This window comes from Sabethes cyaneus, chromosome 3, assembly GCF_943734655.1.
Source record: "Sabethes cyaneus chromosome 3, idSabCyanKW18_F2, whole genome shotgun sequence".
Taxonomy (NCBI): domain Eukaryota; kingdom Metazoa; phylum Arthropoda; class Insecta; order Diptera; family Culicidae; genus Sabethes; species Sabethes cyaneus.
This window is the reverse complement of record NC_071355.1, coordinates 232,259,498-232,279,241: the sequence shown is the minus strand read 5'-3', so window position 1 is coordinate 232,279,241 and position 19,744 is coordinate 232,259,498. Positions and strand designations below refer to the sequence as shown.

At 36.6% G+C, this 19,744-nt stretch overlaps 1 protein-coding gene across 7 annotated transcripts in view; it reads right to left on the bottom strand.

Moving 5' to 3' along the window:
* Positions 1-36: 36 nt before the first annotated feature.
* The window catches only part of LOC128744417 (potassium voltage-gated channel protein Shaw), a 133,594-nt gene continuing 113,886 nt past the window's right edge, over positions 37-19,744 (bottom strand). For all 7 annotated transcript variants that reach the window (XM_053841423.1, XM_053841419.1, XM_053841425.1 and 4 more), the window contains one exon: positions 37-1,271. In XM_053841423.1, the coding sequence (XP_053697398.1) occupies positions 913-1,271 (359 nt within the window). In that variant the 3' untranslated portion in view covers positions 37-912. The remainder of the gene's footprint in view (positions 1,272-19,744) is intronic.

Genomic DNA, 19,744 nt, shown 5'->3' with positions numbered 1-19,744 from the left:
GCGGTTCAGTAGATAATTGTTTTTTTTATTGGTAAGTAAAAATACGAAACGAAAGGATGCTCAACTGCTTAGCGACATGATTGTTGCACAGCTATGATAAAGACAGGTGAAGATTGATAGTCGGCTGTTGTTTTGCGCGAATAGAACGCAGCAGATCAAAACACTATTAATGCTTCTTTGGCTTGACAATATTGTTCTTACCTCTAAGCACATTTAAAATTATTTGCTGTTATTCGAATATTAAAATTGAAATTTGCTTGTTTTGCTGTTGCTGTTGATGCTGGTGGTGTATGATTTAGTTTTAGTCACTATGATTGCGAACATCAATGTCAGCTTCGTTTCCTTTTTTTATCGATTACACTACTTAAATATCACATTAAATGCTTTTTTCTGTTGAATCGACTTTTCTAAAAATAGTTCGTTTAATATACAAAACATAATCCACAGCTGGTTTAATCCTACCCGAACAGCTCGATGTCAACCGTAAATTGCGTGTGTGCGAAACGAGAAATTCTGTGTTCTGTTTTAGGAAACTTCTTAACCCGTAGCAGTGAACTTTTCTCCTTCTTAGAATTATGTGATGGAAAAAAAATTAGGCGATTACAATTGTCGTTTCGCAAAAAGTTATAATTACTGTTCCAATTGCAGAGTCAATAAAAAAACTTTCTACTTGAGCTGTTACAAAAATAAAGAGTGCGATACAGTGGCCAATTATTTAAATTTTTACGCCGGAACAATGTTAAAGTGGTTGATTGAACTTATATTTATATAGACTTTTACTATTTGTTTAACTACCCTTAAAGCTATTATAATGATGAAATATTGTTATATCTTGCTTTAATATGTACAGGAAGCTAACTAGGGGCGTTAATTTACACAACTGAGCTTCAAGAATTTTTTTTCACATTTGCTTCATTTGGTGTTATTGGCATTTCCGGTAGTGACACTAACGGGATTACCGGTTGCATTTCCGTTCACACTGACGGAGTGGTTGTTGTTTGTGGTGCAACTGTTGTTGTTGTTGTTGTTGTTGTTATTATTATTATTATTGTTGGTGCTGTTGGTGCTGTTGCTGTTCAGGTTCAGCTTGACGGTGGCGGCGTCACGAGGAATGAGAACCTGCTGGCCGACACCGACACCGATGTTTCCGCTGTTGGCGGAAATCGTTGCAGGCCGAACTTCGAACGTGGGTTTGCACATGGCCAGAGCTGGGTTTGTGTGCAGTCCGACGTTCCTGGGGCACATGGCCACAATGCTGGCACCGATGGGACCTGTCGATGGAAAAAAGAAAAACCGTCGTTAGGCTTGTTAGGCTGTCAACTGAGGAACTATCACGTGGAACAGCGATGCACATTCAGGAGAGTAAAGAATCAACTGCAAACGCTACACCATCAAGGGTAGAAACCATGCTTGGTGCCTTCTGCTACGGAATACTGGGGTTTCAGATGAATGTGCTAACTACCAGGTTGAATTTCCAGGTTCAGAGATAGATTTTTTTGTGTAAAACGTAGTTTAGATGATGATATATTGCTAGAAAATCAAGTGTGAAAACTTATATTCTATAGTGATGATTATTTAAACTTAAATTTGCACTATATTATGGCTAGGTAATAATCAGAAAATATAAAAAAGACTGATTTTTTGACTCAACACTTGTAGGAGACGTCCATTCGATTGGGAGAGATCAAAACAAATTAAACAAGGGCATAACAAACCATCATATTACTGAATTCGCTTATTAAACTGAGTCATCGTGACATGCACTGTCAGTGTTCTTTAATAAACTTTGAATTAATGTAGAATAACATAGAAGATTTAATTTTAGATAATCTAATTCTATGTTCTCGTAAACTCGAACCCAAGTTTAATAAACGAATTCGCTACACGTGAAACATTAGAAAAGAATGGGCTACTATTTTGCTCTGGGATGAATTTGCTGTAAAATATTTAACATTTATTTTTCGAAGAGGTTTTTCTGCAGATATTTTTTCTGTGCTAGTCCTGCAGTGAATATTACTCCCTGGCTTTATTGTTATTTGGTGACAGTGTCTAGGGTTAAAAATGTCAACAGATCAAGTGAAAATATGTCGCAGGACATCTGTCTCGAGTATTCTTTGCATTTTGGCCTTGAGAGCTACTCTTTCCAGTACTAGCACAGAATATACATTTATTTTGATTACTTATCCTACCTCCAGATCAAACTCAAAACTAAGACAAACAATTTATCTAATTAATATTTCTAAACACAGATATTAAAACTTTATTGCATATGCTGTTTTTATTTTTGTTTCTAGTTATTTTACCATACATGCACTGTCAAATTAACATACATACACAATAGACATTCATGAATTTGGTCTTTTTTGATGTGCTGAATTTCATTTGTAACTGTTTTGCGATGTGGAATGAAATATTATAGAGAACATAAATTTTTGGAGGGCAAAGTAGTTATAATAATAATTTGTACGAACTGTACCGAAGCGAACTTGTATAATTTAAAGCACCGTACTAGCCCTGTTAAAGTTCCATCCATGCTTGGCACGCTCTTTGTTCTTCGATATTGCTTCGATTTTGACTGAGTATACCGCTTTAGCTAAGCAGAATTTGAAAAAGTGATGTATGGGACACTCAAAGAGGTAATTATTGACTACAATATTGCTGAGGTTGCATTCTGCTGTCATCTTTTGCATTTATGGTACTATAAGGCTGCAATGCTGTTATTAGCATTGTTATAAGGTTAATACCAAAGATATTTCAATGCTTACTTTAGTAATATTATAGATAATAACTAACTTTACAAGTGTCCCTCAGACATGAAGAAAAGGTGGGGCATCCGAACATTCAGAAGAATGACTTGGCCTGAAAAAATGGACTTCTAGGAACAGGAATCTATTCTGTTTTTTTGGAAAGAGAGGAAGAGTCTGATGCGAAGAATGATCAATTGGATCAACTGGAAAAGCTCGATATAGACTCATAATCAGAGATGCCATATTTTCTAAAAAAAATGTCTGCAACTGCTCGAAAACCGGAAAAATCGAGCAGCTTTCCGGCTACTCGAATTTTCTGGTTTGAAAATAATCTGCGAAAATCTGCACGCTTTTTTAGGAAGTCTGTGAAAGTTTAAAGAGCTTCGAACAAAAATCTGCAACAAAACAATAAAAGTCATAAAAACTGCAAATATCTGCAAATTTATAATGATCTGCAAGACCGTTCCAAAAATCTGCAAATCTGGTATCCCTGCTCATAATATATTGGGTTATGCTATGACAGGTGGGGCTCGCGCACACGCTCTTTTGGTTGGTACTCAAATGTTTTACTAACTAAACGACTACAGTACCCTTATACTAGGTGGTCATATACCTAGTTTTATTTTGCTCTCCAATTCTATCATTGTACATTCGCCCCACAAACTCTTCTCGCGACGATGTTGTTTCTTGCATGATTGTTCTTTGCTTGTACCGCCGAGAAGATAGACTGTTATCTACTCGATCAGTGCGATAGAAACAGGCAATGCGTTTCCAATAGTCGCACCGGTTAGTCTTCATGTGATTAACGACCACAGGGTGTTTTTCCTTTTTACTTATTTGTATACGATTCCATACACGGTCGTGACGAAAACTCTGTTTTGGAAAGGGACGAAGTATCTGATGCGAAAAATAATTAATCACGATATACACCAAAAATATACTGCGTTGTGCATTATCCATACTGATCAGAATCAACTGCATGCTGTAACGCACGTCGATCGGAATCCAGAATATGGGTACTGATCAGGGATGGAAGATCAGTGGTTTTGATAAAATCTGTGAGTTATCGCCACACGCCCAGATCACGATCCGTACAGATCATGACAAATAGTGAATCTTTAGCGTTAGTTTAAATTTAACTTTAAATTGAACTTAAATTTAAATTAATTTGGGCTGGAAGTTTTACTTGAAACTAGACATGAAAACAGAATTGGAAGTTTTTATTTAAAATTGAACTTGAAATTTTATTTGAAATTGGATTTGAAATTAAAGTTGAAATTTGACTTGAAATTGGGTTTCAATTTGTACTTGAAATTCGACTTGAAATCTGACTTTAAATTGAACTTGAAATTGAAAATAAATTTGTCTTGTATTCAAACCAGATATGGACACGAAATTAGATACCAAGTTTTACTTGAAATTAAAATTGACCTTTTTCGTCTTATTCTCTCACAAGTTATATCTATTTTCCGTTTTTCTCTTTTCCAGTCCCGTTTTTTCATTTTTTGTTTCGTTTTTGCTCCTTATCTGTACCCTTTCCTTGGTTTTTGCTCTATTTTCTTTCCGTTGTTCCTTTTTTATCTCGCTTTCCTTTGCTCTGCTACGCGTTTCCTCCTTCATCAATCCGTTTTTCTTCGTCTCTCGTCCCATTTTTTCTTATTTTCAGTCCTCTTTTTCCTAACGTTTTTCACTCGTTTTTTGTTATTTTCTTTCCCGTTTTCCATATTTCCTCCTTCATTCTTATTCGTTTCAATGATTCCTTTTTTCGTTTTTTCTAGCTCTTATTATCTCGTTTTCTTTTCGTTTTTCGTCTTCGTCTGTTCCGTTTTTCTTCTCTTTAATGCCTCATTTTTCCATCATTTCTGTCACGTTTATTATATTTTTGGCTTTGGAAAGGGAAAAACCCTTTCCTCTCCGGTTAACCTACTTTATTTTTCGTTTTTCATCTTTTTTCTGTTTCACTCTATTTAGTCTCTCTTTCCTGTTTTTTCTTGTTTTTCTTTCCTATTTTTTCATTGTTTTCCTCGATTATACTATCGGTTTTCTTTCTTCTCTCTCTCTCTCCCTCTCTCTCGCTGTTTTTCATTTTACCGTTCATTTTTCTTGTTTTATATTCCGTTTTCTTTTTCTTGTCTTGTTTTCCCTTTTCTTCTCTTTCGTTTTTTCCTTTTTCTGCCGACTGTTTCCTTTTTCTCTTCTCGTGTTTCGTTTTTAATTGTCTCTTGTCTTAATTCTAATTTTCCTCTGTTCCGCTTTTCGCCTTTTTTCTTCCGTTTTTTCGTAATTTTTTGTCCCGTTTCGACTTTTATTCACTTTAATTTTTTAGTTTTTGATTGCTTTTCAATTTTTTTTCTATCCCGTTTTTCGTTTTTGACGTAGGACTACGTCTTACGGCAAGTTTTGAGATAGGGTGTCATTCCAAAAAATCGAAAAATGCGAGGGTCACGAAAAATGAAAGGTTTTGAGCGCTAATAGCTCAGCGGTTTTCCGATCGATTTTCAATATTCTTACACCAATCGATCGAAAAATCTTCTAAGAATTGACCCAAATGAAGAAAAGTATGGATTCTTGATGTTGAACTATTGAAAAATTGAAACTAATGAACCTATGTTTTACCAGAATTCTCGCTTCGTGATTGGTTGGAAGATTCTTACCCAATGATCTAAACCTATACCAATTTGATATCTGTGCTTGGGAAGTAAGCCAAAACAAGTGACAAAGTTTCCTTATTTCAACAAGATTTCTTAACACCGCGGTTAAACCTAGACCATTTTGATGTCCTTGCTTGGGAAGTACGCCAGAAAGAGTGACAAAGCCTCCTCGTGCCAACAGATTTCTTACGAACGCGATTAAACCTAGTCCAATTTGATGTCTGTGTTAGGGAAGTGTGCCAGAAAAATGACATAAATTCATTGTCCCAACAGATCGCAAATTCTTTACTGCGAGACGATTAAACCTCGGCGAATTTGATATCTGTGTTGGAAAAATGTGCTACAGCTGTAGTGTTCGGTTATAATACGACTTTGTATGAAAACGCATGCTTGCCGTTTCATTAGAAGTGTAGTGAAAAGATGTGCTGTTGATAAAATAGGATAGAATTGGTAAAATCCCTTCAACGTGGGGAACCATGGGTAATAAAAACAATCTGTTAATTTCAGTAAGGTAACAGGAAAGCAATAGTTTGTGTGCTTGTTAAATTGTTTTCAAATGCACAATCTTTTGAGAATTGAACGTATGCAATGTTACTACTTTGATAAATGTTACATACAACGCATGTAGCATGTATATATGTTGCATATTGCATGTATATATGAAGAATCGAATGATTACAAGCATGAATACATGCTACTATCACTACAAAGAGACTTACGTAGTCCTGCGTCACCTATATATGCGGTCGTGTCTTGTACACAGCCCCTCTGATTTTGCTCCTTTTCTGTCACATTCTGTTTTTCTTTGCCGTTTTAGACATTTTTCACCAGTTTTCATACTATATCGTGTTTTCTTTTTTTGTTCCGTTTTCTTCCTTTTTTGTTCTCATTTTTTCATTTTCATGCTCCCGTGTTTCCTTTTTTTTCCTTTTCCTTCTTATTTCCATCACTTTTTCCTCCTTTTTTGTTCCTTTTTCTCTTTTTCTGTCTAGTTTATTCTCATTTTATCTCGTTTTCTCAATGGCTTCTCTTTATTTTCTATTATTTTTTTGTTAGATTATAGTCACTTTAACCAGCTTGGGTCATTCGTGACTTCTGCGGGGTTGGGACTTGAACCCGGGTTCTCGGCGTGAGAGGCGTGAATGCTAACCATTACGCCGGGACTGACCCCTTTCTATCATTTTTATATTTTTCTCTTCCGTATACTTTACGGAATGTTACGGAACGGTGCTCCGTATACAAGAAGCATGAGGCAGATCCTGTTTGATTGCTCCGTTTTTCTTCGTTTCCTGCCTCATTTTTCTTATTTTCAGTGTTTTAGTCTCGTTTTTTATTATTTCCTACCCGTTTTCCCGTTTCTTCATTTCCAGTTTTCGTTTCTATTTCTTTCCATCTCCTAATTTCTTTTTCGTTTTTCGTCTTCGTCTTCTCCATTTTTTCTCTTTTTGATGCCCCTTTTCACTGTCATTTTTGCCAGGCTCCCTTTTAACCTCTTTGGTTTACCTATTTTTATCTCTCGTTTTTCATCTTTTTCTCTTACGTTTTACCTTTTGAAATCAGTTTTTCCTTTTTTTTCTTCTTTTACTGTCCCATTTTTTCCTATATTCTTCTTTTTAGATTCCGTTTTCTTCGATTCCTCCGTCGTATCTCTCTCTCTCTCTCTCTCTCTCTCTCTCTCTCTCTCTCTCTCGCGCTATTCTTCATTTCATTCCGTATTCTTTGTCTTGTCACGTTTTCTCTTTTTTCCTCTCTCATCTCTCATTTATTCCTTTTTCTGTCAGCTGTTACTTTTTTGTCTTTTTTTGTTTCGTTTTTCACATTTTTCTTCAATTCTGCTTCGGTTTTTTGTCACTATCGACTTTTTTTTAGGGTAACGGTTTCGATTTTTTCCGTTTTCATTTGCTTTTGAACTCTTTTTGTATCTCGTTTTTCGTTTTTTTATGTTCCGTTTTTCTTATTATGTCCTACTTCTCCTCCTTTTCTGTTACATCCTGTTTTTCTTTTCCGTTTTAGCCCTTTTATCACCCTTTTATACTATATCATTTTTTCTGTTCTTGTTTTTGTTTGCTTTTGCTGTCATCTCGTTTTTTGTTTTCTTTCTTTCCCATTTTCTTCACTTCCAGTTTTTTCCCTTTTCGCGAGTCGTTTTTCTTCCCAATCTGTCACGTTTTTTCTTTCGCGTGTTTGCTCTTCAACCGGTTGGAAAAGTATTTGTCGCGGTTTCCTTCGTGCTCTTTTCTGTTTTTGCTTTCCGTTTGCTCTCCTTTACTAACAATTCCATAAGAAACTGATTGCTCTACGTTGTTTGGTTCATGAGATATGAATTTTTGAATTTATCCGAGTATTTTAGCTATAAACTCAGGAAAAAAAGCATTATCACGAAAATTTGATTAGGCCATTGCAAATCATTTTCAAAGTTTTTGTCACCCCCCTTGGAAATTGGCCTGAAAAATCGGGGGGCAAAAAAAATAATTTGCATGATATGAGTTAAATTTTTTTTATAAAATCAATTGTCTGTGGGCTCTACTGCCTGAAAAACTCGAAAAATGAGTGTAAGAGTTGCGTTAACGCTTCTTGAATGGAAAAATAGAAATGGAAAAGTTCAAACTGTGGAATTTCCGAAACTCGACCAAAAAAGTTTTCTTTCGTTTGTTCGTAGATTTTTGCATGAAAAATAGCAACGTATTTTTTAAAAGCAAGAATAGATTTGGTTTTCACGTTTAAACTTTAACTAAAGATGCCTAAAATCCATTTTTTTTGCTCGAATAAAAACTTCTCTTTGTTTTTTTCGCCCACCCCCCCCCCACACCCCCTTTCGATGGCCGAACGCCGGAGGGACAAAAACTTTTTTAAATATTTCTAATACATAGACATAGACGTAGACAAAAAAATATTTAAAAAAAAATAATGTGACAGAACATAATTTTCCGACTTTTCTTTGGCGTTTTCTACCACCACTCAACTTTAAATTGATCGTAGAATGGAAAATGAATTGGTTTCAAATTGGACTTGAAACTAGACTTGAAATTGGGTTTGATATCGTACTTGAAAATACCCTTGAAGTTGGAACTAAAATCAAAGTTGAAATTAGAGAGGAAGTAAATGTATTTTTTGTGAAAAATGAACATTAGCTGTACCGTAAATTCGGGTGAAATTGATCACGTTTTCGAGCAGTTTTAAATATCTTTTAATAGCAACATACTTATTACGTTGATTCAATTTCAAAATAAGTACTGTACGATAACATGAATATTAAGCAAATTTTAGTCACGCAACTGTGATTTTTTAAAAACAAATAGCTGTATAAATGTATGCATGTACTTTCTACGTAGTGATCTTTACCTTTCTAGTAAAATTGAAAAATTAAAATTAAATTCTTCACATATACGGGAACTTGACTGTCTCTTAGAATCTCTTTCGCTCTCATACAATTTACATTCCAAAAGGTCTAATGTGCAAATGAGAGATTATCTTTATGTCTCCACTCTTATGAGCGTAATGGCGTATGGCATAAAAAATGCACTTGAATTCGTCTATTTGGCATGAAACGGTTGCTGGCGTTATTGGTTAGCTAATCCTTAAGCAAAAATGGGTTAAAATGCATTTATTTCGCATTGGTAAGCATAAGAGCGGTGACGCAAAGAGAATCTCTCATTTGAACGTTGGACTTTTTGACATGTTGATCGAGATATGGAATGTTTGTGGGAATTTGTGCAAAGTATAGTTCGTCTTTTGCACTCTTTAATACATCTCTACTCTGCTTCACAAATAGAACAAACTATCGCAGGTGGCAGGTACGTCTTTCACAAAAAAAGTATCTTGACCGGTATAAGTCTCTACAAAAACTGTAATTCGTGCTGAAATCAACATTAAATATTACATTGATAATGGTTTGAAGAACCATTTGCTTCCCATCGTCAAAAACACTACAAGAACGCACCACACTGCTTCCAACAAGATTCTGCTCCGTCTCACCAGGTGAAAACTACACAATAATTTTTACAAGTTTACTTCGGCACGGTCTTGTTTTCCAATAAGGCCATTACAAGGGTGGGGGGGGGGGGCTGGGGTGAAAGAAAACGAGATTTTTTTAACCACGCAAAGAAAAATTAAGATTTTTGGGAATTTTTGCTTGAAGTTTAATCGTGAATCCCGAATTTATTCTTGCTTGTGATATATACGTTGTTATTTTCCATGCAAAAACCTTCCAAAATAGAGTCAAAATCGAAAAACATTTTTTTGCCGGTTTTCGGAAGCTACGATATTTGTACTTCCATTTTTGTTTTTGTGCTAGAAGCGTTAACACTCCGTACACTCTTTTTTCGAGTTCTTCAGGCTGTAAAACCCACACAGAAATACAAAAATGTTTCACTCAAGTTTAACAAATTTTTTTTGCCCCCTATTTTTAGAGCCAATTTTGTAGGACGAGGGTACAAACACTTTAAACATAATTTGAAATGGCCTAATCTGATTTCTGATACCTGACTACACACTGAAACTAAAATCCATTATTATTGCGGATTTTTAAGTTGGCTTGGGGATGAAATAGTTTGCTTGCTTTTAGTTTAATTTAGATATTACTCCAAAAATAGAAGGTTTCCTAATATCAATTAATATTTCAGAATTTAATTACTGAGAAGTTTGGAAAACTTCTGTAACTGTAACTATCTCGGAGAAAATATCTACGAGTTATAAAACTTATGTTGTTCCTTGGAAGGGTTTGTAAAAATAAAAAATAGATACTTTGAGTCTGTTACAATCTATATTCCGTACAATCAGATCCGCAAATGAAATTATCTAAATATTATACAGTACTGGACAATATAAAGTACGCACCCGCTCTCATACTATATAACACTCGGTATCTTTTTTATTGTAAAACATATGAACTCGGTATATTTGGACAAATTATAGTATTTTCAATGCTTTAAACGATTTATGTATCGTTAAATATAAACATTAGCTATTTTGATCAAGCTATTGTATAGTTCTAGAAAAAGTCAATTTTTAGTTGGTCATAATAAAGTACGCACTACTAATATAATGACTGCACAACGCCGCCTACTGCATACGAATAGTTTCCTCGCCATCACACTGCAGTGAAGTGTCAAAATAAATTGTTTGTGATTGATTTTTCATTACTGGTGCGCGTTTTTATCTGGTACGATGTCAAAAAAGCAAATTTGTGAAGATATCCGTAAACTTATCGTTAAAAATCGTAAGGAAGGTTTCTCGAATAGAGAAATTGCTCGAAGATATGAAATTAGTGAGGCAGGAGTACGAAAAACATTGAAAAAATATGAGGAACTTGGAAGCGTGAAAGGCCGGACTGAAAGAGGAAGAAAGCGGAGGACTACAAGCAATGATGATCGCCTGATTCGTCGAAAAGTGGTTAAAGATCCGTTCTCTACCAGCCGAGTAATCCGAGAAAATACGAACTTAAATATTTCCGAACGAACTGTTCGTAGAAGACTGAAGGAAATGGGATTTAAAAATGGATCTGCTCAACGAAGGCCATTTATCCGAAATGTTACAGGTTTGTTTATTTCATATTCAATACTTGTTTTTAAGTAATATTAATTTGTATAGGATCAAACGTCTTAAATTTGCTCAAAAATATATCGACAAACCTCTGGAGTATAAAGCCTCTGTATAAAACATCTTCTGAAAGTACATCTATAAAGCTAATTTTTGTTCGATTACTGTGAATAGTTATCTATACCTATAAAGAAGGATTTCTGTCTGTCTGTCTGTCTGTCTGTCTGTCTGTCTGTCTGTCCTGTGTTCCTTATAGAATCAAAAACTACTGAACCAATCGGCGTGAAAATTTGCATGTAGAGGTTTTTGGGGCCAGGAAAGGTTTTAGTGATGGTTAGAGACCCCTCCCCCCACTAAGAGGGGGGGCTCCCATACAAATGAAACACAAATTTCTGCATATTTCGAGAACTAATCAAGCAAATAGAACAACATTTGGCATGTGGGTGTTTTCTGTGACAAGAATTTATTCTAGGGTAATTTGAGACCCCTCCCCTCTTTATAAGGGGAATTATAACTCCTCTCCCCTTTAAGAGGGGGGGTTTCCATACAAATTTCCTCATAACTCGAGAACTAATCAAGCAAATGGAACCAAATTTTTCATGTGAAGGTTTTCGAGGGCAAGAAAATTTTCTATGTTGAATTAGGACCCCTCCTCACTTTAAGAGGGGGGGCTCCTGTACAAATGAAATACCAATTTCCTCATAACTCGAGAACTAATCAAGCAAATGGAACCAAATTTGGCATGTGTGTGTTTTTGAAGACAAAATTGGGACCCCTCCCCACTTTAAGAGGGGGGGGGGGGGCTCCTATACAAACGAAATACAAATTTCCTTATAACTCGAGAGCTAATCCAGCAAATGGAACCAAATTTGGCAGGTGGGTGTTTTCGGTGACAAGAATTTATTCTATGGTAAATTGAGACCCCTCCCTCTTTATAAGGGGAATTGTAACTCCTCTCACCTTTAAGAGGGGGGGCTTCCATACAAATTTCCTCATAACTCGAGAACTAATCAAGCAAATGGAACCAACTTTGGCATGTGAAGGTTTTCGAGGGCAAGAAAATTTTCTACGGTGAATTAGGACCCCTCCCCACTCTAAGAGGGGGGGCTCCTGTACAAATGAAATACAAATTTCCTCCTAACTCGAGAACTAATCAAGCAAATAGAACAACATTTGGCATGTGGGTGTTTTTTTGGTGACAAGAATTTATTCTATGGTGAATTGAGACCCCTCCCCTCTTTATAAGAGGAATTATAACTCCTCTTCCCTTTAAGAGGGGGGACTTCCATACAAATTTCCTCATAACTCGAGAACTAATCAAGCAAATGCAACCAAATTTGGCATGTGAAGGTTTTCGAGAGCAAGAAAATTTTCTATGGTGAAATAAGACCCCTCCCCACTTCAAGAGGAGGGGCTCCTGTACAAATGAAATACAAATTTCCTCATAACTCGAGAACTAATCAAGCGAATTGAACCAAATTTGGCATGTGTGTGTTTTTGGAGACAATTTTTTTTCAATGATGAATTGGGACCCCTCCCCACTTTAGGAGGGGGGGTCCTATACAAACGAAATACAAATTTCCTCATAACTCGAGAACTAATCCAGCGAATGGAACCAAATTTGGCGTGTAGGTGTTTTTGGAGGCAAGAATTTTTTCTGTGATGAATTAGGACCTCTTCCCACATTAGGAGGGGGGGCTCCAATACAAATGAAATACAAATTTCCCCATAACTCGAGAACTAATCAAGCAAATAGAACCAAATTCGGCATGTGGAGGTTTTTGTAGGCAAAAATATTTTCTACGGTGAATTAGGATCCTTCCACACTTCAAGAGGGGGGGCTTCTACATAAATGAAATACAAATTTCCTCATAATTCGAGAACTAATCAAGCAAATGGAACCATATTTGGCATGTGGGTGTTTTTGGAGGCAACCATTTTTCCCATGATGAATTAGGACTTCTTACCTTTTTAGGAGGGGGGGGGGGGCTCCCATTCAAACGAAATACAAATTTGCTCATAACTTTAGAACTAATCAAGCAAATGGAACCAAATTTGGCATGTGAGAGTTTTAGATGGCAGAATTTTTTTTCTGTGGTGTATTACGACCCCTTTCCCTTTTAAGATGGTGGGCTCCCATACAAATGAAATACAAATTTCCTTATAATTTGAGTACTAATCAAGCAAATGGAACCAAATTTAGCATGTAGGAGATTTTTGAGTCTTGAATTTATTTTATGATAGTTAGAGACCTCTCACCCCTGTGGTAGGGGGATATGGACTCTCATACAAATAAAACAGAAATTTTTGCGAAACTCAAAAACTAATCCAACTCGAGAAATTCGAGACTCTTCCATAAAACATTAATCAATAACAAGACCACAAAAACTATCTATAGTAACACTAGATCATTCAGGACGAGCCGGTCGCGAGTGTTACCGGTGACCCGCCGTCGGAAGCGCCGCCCACTGGGGGGCTTGCAAAACTCGAGAAGTGACAAAGATCATCCGAGATTCATGATTTATGTACAACACAGGTTAATTTGTGGCAATACGAAGTTTGTCGGGTCAGCTAGTCTACTATAAATAATGAGAAAAGCATGAAAGTTTCAAGATGTGGTAAGTGCGTACTTTATTTTGTCCAGTACTGTATTTCCATCCATGTATGGCTATGAAGCGTAAAAGCATTAAACCTACCTCACAAGCCATTTTAAAGTTATTCTCCAGTCAACTTAAAAAAAGAAGGAAAATAAAACATTTCGGTCTGTTCAATGTCTCCATCCCAGTAAGTCCTTCACAAGTTACAACACAACCCTTCAATTGTGTTTGGCCTCCTTTATAACTTTTGCGAAATCTCACCACCATACTAGGACGCGGACGGTCAAAGCCCATCGCCGCCGACTAGAACATTCAAATGAAGGTATTACACCGAAGATGCCAATATAATTTCTAGGCTCTGGGCGCGAAACTAAATTGCTTTGGTTTTTGCGTGGGATTTTCCTGGCTGCCGTTACCGTTGGCTGTTACTATGTTCCTGGCTCTGCGCCAGGAAGGGTTAAATTATGCAAAGCTTTTGCTTCGATACGGTTTACATGCCTAAATATATGGGCGGTTGGCTTGCTGGGACAAGCTCAAGAAGGTAAAACACCTGTTCCGAGCCGGAGCTTCATAATGGAGAAGTAAATTTATAAGACAGCTCAGGTAGGCAGACAGACAGACAGACAAGCAGGACAGGCAAGGTAAACCAGCACCGGCGGCCGCAACTTCCTATCGATTGGTGGTGGGGCCCTTGCGTCGTGCATGTGACGACAATTTATCTACGAAGCGAAAACCGGTGTCAGCGGGATTTCGTGAATTGTGCGTGTGGGTGCTGTCGTTTTTTTTTTGTTCCTGGCAGGATGTTGGATAAACCTTGAATTCGTATCTAAACAGCGGGTGGTGTGGAATTGATTTTTATCTCAGGAAGTGGACAAATTCTATTCTGGCGAGAAATTTGCTAACCATTGTGTTTTAGGATTTTTTATGATTTGTAATATTGCTATAGATCGCTTTAGCTAAAGTCGGTATTATTTAAACAGAAAAATAGCTTATTTCTGTATGCTTCCCAACAAACTGCCGTTCTTTGTTTCCGGTGATTAAACGAGTTGAGATTGACGACCCAACAAAAGGTCAGCGGTTTGGCTCAACAGATACATAATAGATGATCGATCTCTTGACCCAGACATTTCATCAAAATCATTTAAAAAAAAAGCTTGACAGCGCTGCCAGCAGACTACGTTCAAAAATAGATGGTGATGACGACGGAAACCGTTAACCGAATCCAAAATTTGAAGCGTGACCCCAACTCGGAGACAAACATGTATACAGACAGAGATGTACACCAAAGCTGGTACATCCGACGTCGTTTATGCCGAGGAGATTTATCGACGTAGCTATCCTAGCACGTCTGCGAGCTTTGTTCTACGTTGTTTTTCATTGTTTTGCTACTATCCTGCGTTGTGCATTCAACTGATTCCCGAGCAGAAAGGTTTCTTTCGGTAGAAACCACATGGTGCATTTTATGCTCCGTCCACCGGAATCACAGACCGCATACGGGTGCAAAGTCATAACGTCCATTCTCCTTGCTCTCTCCCTCCCCCTGGGGGGAAATAAGTCAGAGGACGCTCTTCGATTGGAGCTTTGCCAGCCAGAAAACTGAACGGCTCGAATGGCATACGTTGGTGCAATCTTTTATTGCTCTCTCTGTCTCTTTGGTTCAAAACGTCGATTGAAAGATTGCGAGTTTTTCTGGTACTGAACGTGTTGGCCTCATATGATACATGTGATAATGATTTTTTTCACTTGAGTGTTTAAAATATGTACAGCTTCAAGGTTATGCATATCCTATTTCATTTCAAAGTATAGAATCAATGCGACAGTCTTCTGCAGTGGTTTGAGAAAAAAATATTTTTTTGGCAACACATTTATCGAAAACTTCCTTTCTTCAGCACAGATGAACCCAAAGTATAAGAGAAGACAGGTCACTAAACTTTTACAATGAGTAGAAAATTTGCGAACAATCTGCAGACACTGAAGTTATCAACAAAAATCCGGTTGCAAACTTGCATACATCGCTTTCAGTTGACGTTTGTCTTTTCCCCTATAGGCCCTAATTAGAAAATAAAACGGAGCATTGCAACAGAGAAAAAAAACTGGTTTTAATTATCAATTATTTAAAATGCTTTCACGCTATAAATTCACAGTTTTGTATTGTATAAGACGTAGATAAAAAATACTTAAAATACTTTTTACCAATTGTAAAGTATTATCGGGCTGTTTATAAGAAGCTGCGAATTTATGTCTACATTAGACTCACAATATTCGCATTCACTTCTTTCAATGATTGAATAACGTGAACATGATTATTATAAAAAAAATATATATATTACTCTGTCATTCATGCTATGAGTCATGTCAGATGCTATGAGCTTTTTTAGTTCTTTTGTCGATTACACTTTAACACTTGGTGTAATCATATATCCGCCTAAGTTTGGGCCACTCAATATAAACCGTAGCTATGTTTCAGCTATTTTTTAGTGGATGCGATTGAGAAATATTTCAAGTAACATTTAATATTGGCCTGGCCTTTTTTGGGAGTGAGGAAATATCTAGTGAGAAGAATGATAAATTGGATGAATTGGAAAATTTCGATTTATTGACCAAAAGTGTATCAAGTCGTTCAATGGCAGGTGGGGCTCACACCTATGCTCTTTCGGTTGGTACCCAAATGTTTTACTCACTACAAAACAGTCACACCATCATATTAGATGGTCTAATACTTAGTTTTCTTGTTTCTTCCAAATCTATCCTTCCACACATGCACCAGACACTCGGCTCGGCGACGATAATTATTTTTGCATGATTGTTCTTTGTTTCTACCGTCGAGAAGATATACTGTTATCTACTCGGTCGATTCGCGATAGAAACAGGTAGTCTGTTGCCGGACTCGCTGCGACAAGTCTAGTTGAGTAATTCTCGCTGAAACGGGCCACTACTGACACGAGGTCTTCAAATATTGGAACTTTTGCGCTTAATTGGTTGAAAAATAAGAATTACACTTTTGATACCTCGAAATAGTGGACCCCTCGTTCGGCAAGGGGCCTAACAGATTTATAAAAAGTTGAATTTTGAGCAAACCTTGAGATCTATATCATATGATATTTCATAAATTTGCCATGCAACAACTAAAAAAGCTCGGTACTGTAAAGAAGAAGAACGGAGAGTAAAAAAATGCTACAAGAAACATTCATAAAGTTAGGTGTGCAATGGCATTAATTGAATAAAACAACCAGTTATTTGTAGCAAGATTTACAATTTTAGTATATAATTATTGTGATATTTCCTAATTATGCTATGAAACAAATTACAAACGTCACGGTTTTGTAAAGAGGCGAGATAGGGTTTATAAACGAAGTGAATAAAAATCGACGGCCATATTGGATTTTATCAAAAAATCGCTGTTTTCGCCATGATCCTCCCAACCGATTTAAATTTCAAGAACGCCATCGGAAAGCTGAGAAAAAATGCTATGAGAAGCATTCATCAAATTACATGTGTAGTGGCATTAAATAAATGAAACAATTTATTATCTGTATAAGGCTTACAACTCTTATATAATGGAATATCTTGCTACAGAAAATTAATTGTTTTATTTAGTCAATGCCATTGCTCACCTAACTTGATGCATGTTTCTTTTAGCATTTTTTCTCAGCTTTCCGATGGTGGTCTTGAAATTAAAATCGATTGGGGGATCATGGCGAAAATTGACGATTTATTGATAAAATCCAACCTGGCGGCCAAATCCAAGATTTCCCCCTTTTTATTTACTTTTTCACTCTCCTCTTTACATAACCGTATAGATCTCAAGGTTTGCTCAAAATTCAACTTTTTTTGAACCTGTTAGACCCCTTGGCGTACGAGGGGTCCACTATTTCAAAAGTGTAATTCATATTTTTTAACCATTTTCAACCAATTAAGCGCAAAAGTACGAATATTTTAAGACCTCGTGTAAGTAGTAGCCCCGTTTCAGCGAGAATTACTCAGTTGGTGGGCAAAACTGAAAGAAAAAACGGATGCAGGCTGATAAAATATACGTGATCCTAAATAAAATTTTCCGGAGAATTGCGTGGTGTCGACCCCTTTCCTGTTTGTCATCGGAAAGTGCTCTTTTTTGCTCATTTTCTCCTATTTTTAATATTTTTTACCCTTATTGGACTGTTTTAAGCAAAATTTTGAGAAAACAAAACATAAAATCCTAATAATTTTGTGCAAAAAAGTCTGCAGAATCGAATACACCCCATGGATGCATAGTCGACGTAACGACCAATACCATGATTGTTGAGAAAACGCATTTTTATCGTGAAAAACGTTTAAAGCCGTATAATCTTTGCTATAAACTTTTTCAATCGAATCATCTGTCAATTTAGTAGAGTTTATTAATCAAAACAGGACTGATGGGGTTTTATGATTCATTCCTCATTTATTGTGTTTAAAAAATGCGAACACCAGTTTATGCGAATAAACAGACTGTTTATTTGAACGATTATTCCCATAACTTGGCGTAAAGCTACAAAAACAAACAGGTTACTGTACTGATTGATTATGCGGGGAGTTACGTCATTAGCATTACGTGAAAGCAATAGCAGAGTAGCTCAATTTTCCTAAATTTCTCGAATATTTTCGGACAAATATATGTTGTTTGAGTATTGGGCATGTAAACAACATAGTTAGAAGTGCGTAGGACCGAAAAAGTACATTTTGGTTATTTTGGTTTTTACGTCAACTATGCATCCATGGGCAGAATAGGACTTATCTCATTTAGTTTAGAGCACATTTATCTCTTTGATTGAGCTTCCGTTATCAAACCGACCATACCAAACGGGAATTCAACCAAAAAATTAATATGCTCTAAAATAAATGAGATAAACCCTTTTCGATTCTGCAGATTTTTTTACACAAAATTAGTCAATTTTTGCGGTTTGTTTTCTCAAATCCTTGTTTGGAATAATCCAATAAGGGTGAAAAACGTTGAAAATAGGGGAAAATGTGCAAAATGGGGCACTTCCCGATGTCAAACAGGTAAGGGGTGGGCACCACGCGATTCTTCGGAAAATTTTATATAACATCACCTATATTTTATAAGCCTGCAGGCAGGGCTGTCCTGCACTCAGTGCACCTGTTTTGCTTTTTCAGCTGTAACACCTCAGCCAAACAAAATTCGAAATGTTATGTATGGGGCATTTATAGAGTCGATTATTATTCATAAGATTGCTGAACTAAGTATTGCTCTATCTTAAGTATTTACGACGCACTCCCAGTTCACACTGGGCGGTGCACCCAGAGTGCTCTCTGCGCACCACCCAGTGTGAAGTGAGAGTACGCCATAAATACTGAACATAGAGCAATACTTAGCTCAGGAATCTTATAGATAATAATCGACTCTATAAATGCCCCATACATAACATTTTCGAATATTGTTTGGCTCAGGTCAGCCCTGACTGTAGGTCGTATCTTAATTGCGTCCGCTTTTTTTCTCGTTTTTACCCATAGTGCACCGGGCGTGGAAAGAGAGAATTGGGAGAAACAAGAAAACTAGGTATTAGGTAATATAAAGGTGTGGCAATATTTTAGCAAGGAAAACATTTCGGCCGAAACCGAAAGATTGATAATGGAATTTAATCGCGAAAAGAGTTTTCTTTCATTTAATTTGCGTATTATACTAAGACGCTCATAATCAGGAGCTGTCAGCTCAACCATGACTAGGAGAAGACAGTAAGACGGCTGGAGACTACGCCCAGCTAGTATTTTTGTATGTATATAAAAGTAAAAAATCAGCATTATGTATTAGCAGATATGCAAGCTAATAAGTCGTATTTGACGCACAAAACTGGCATATCCGGAATATTTTGGTGGCGTTATACGCGATGAGGAGTAATTATACGCATTTCATCTGTATAAGTATATATATACGATAAAATCTGTTTAAGCGCGACTCATTCCATTCTGCTAAACAATTCTGTACTGAAAATCGTATGTGAGTCAGTTATTATCGTTATATACGACTGAAAAGCACGTGAGGCACACTTTATTAAGCATTAGCTACGATTCCGAATTGGTTAAGAGATTTTTACGATAATTTTCATGCATTGATATACGATTTGGGGCTAGCTAGGCGGTGCTCAACCCCCAAGCCGTAGAATTAATTACTGCTCCGAACAGATACTATTAAGGGGTCTCTGGTACTAATGGGATATTTTCTGAACAGTGTGGA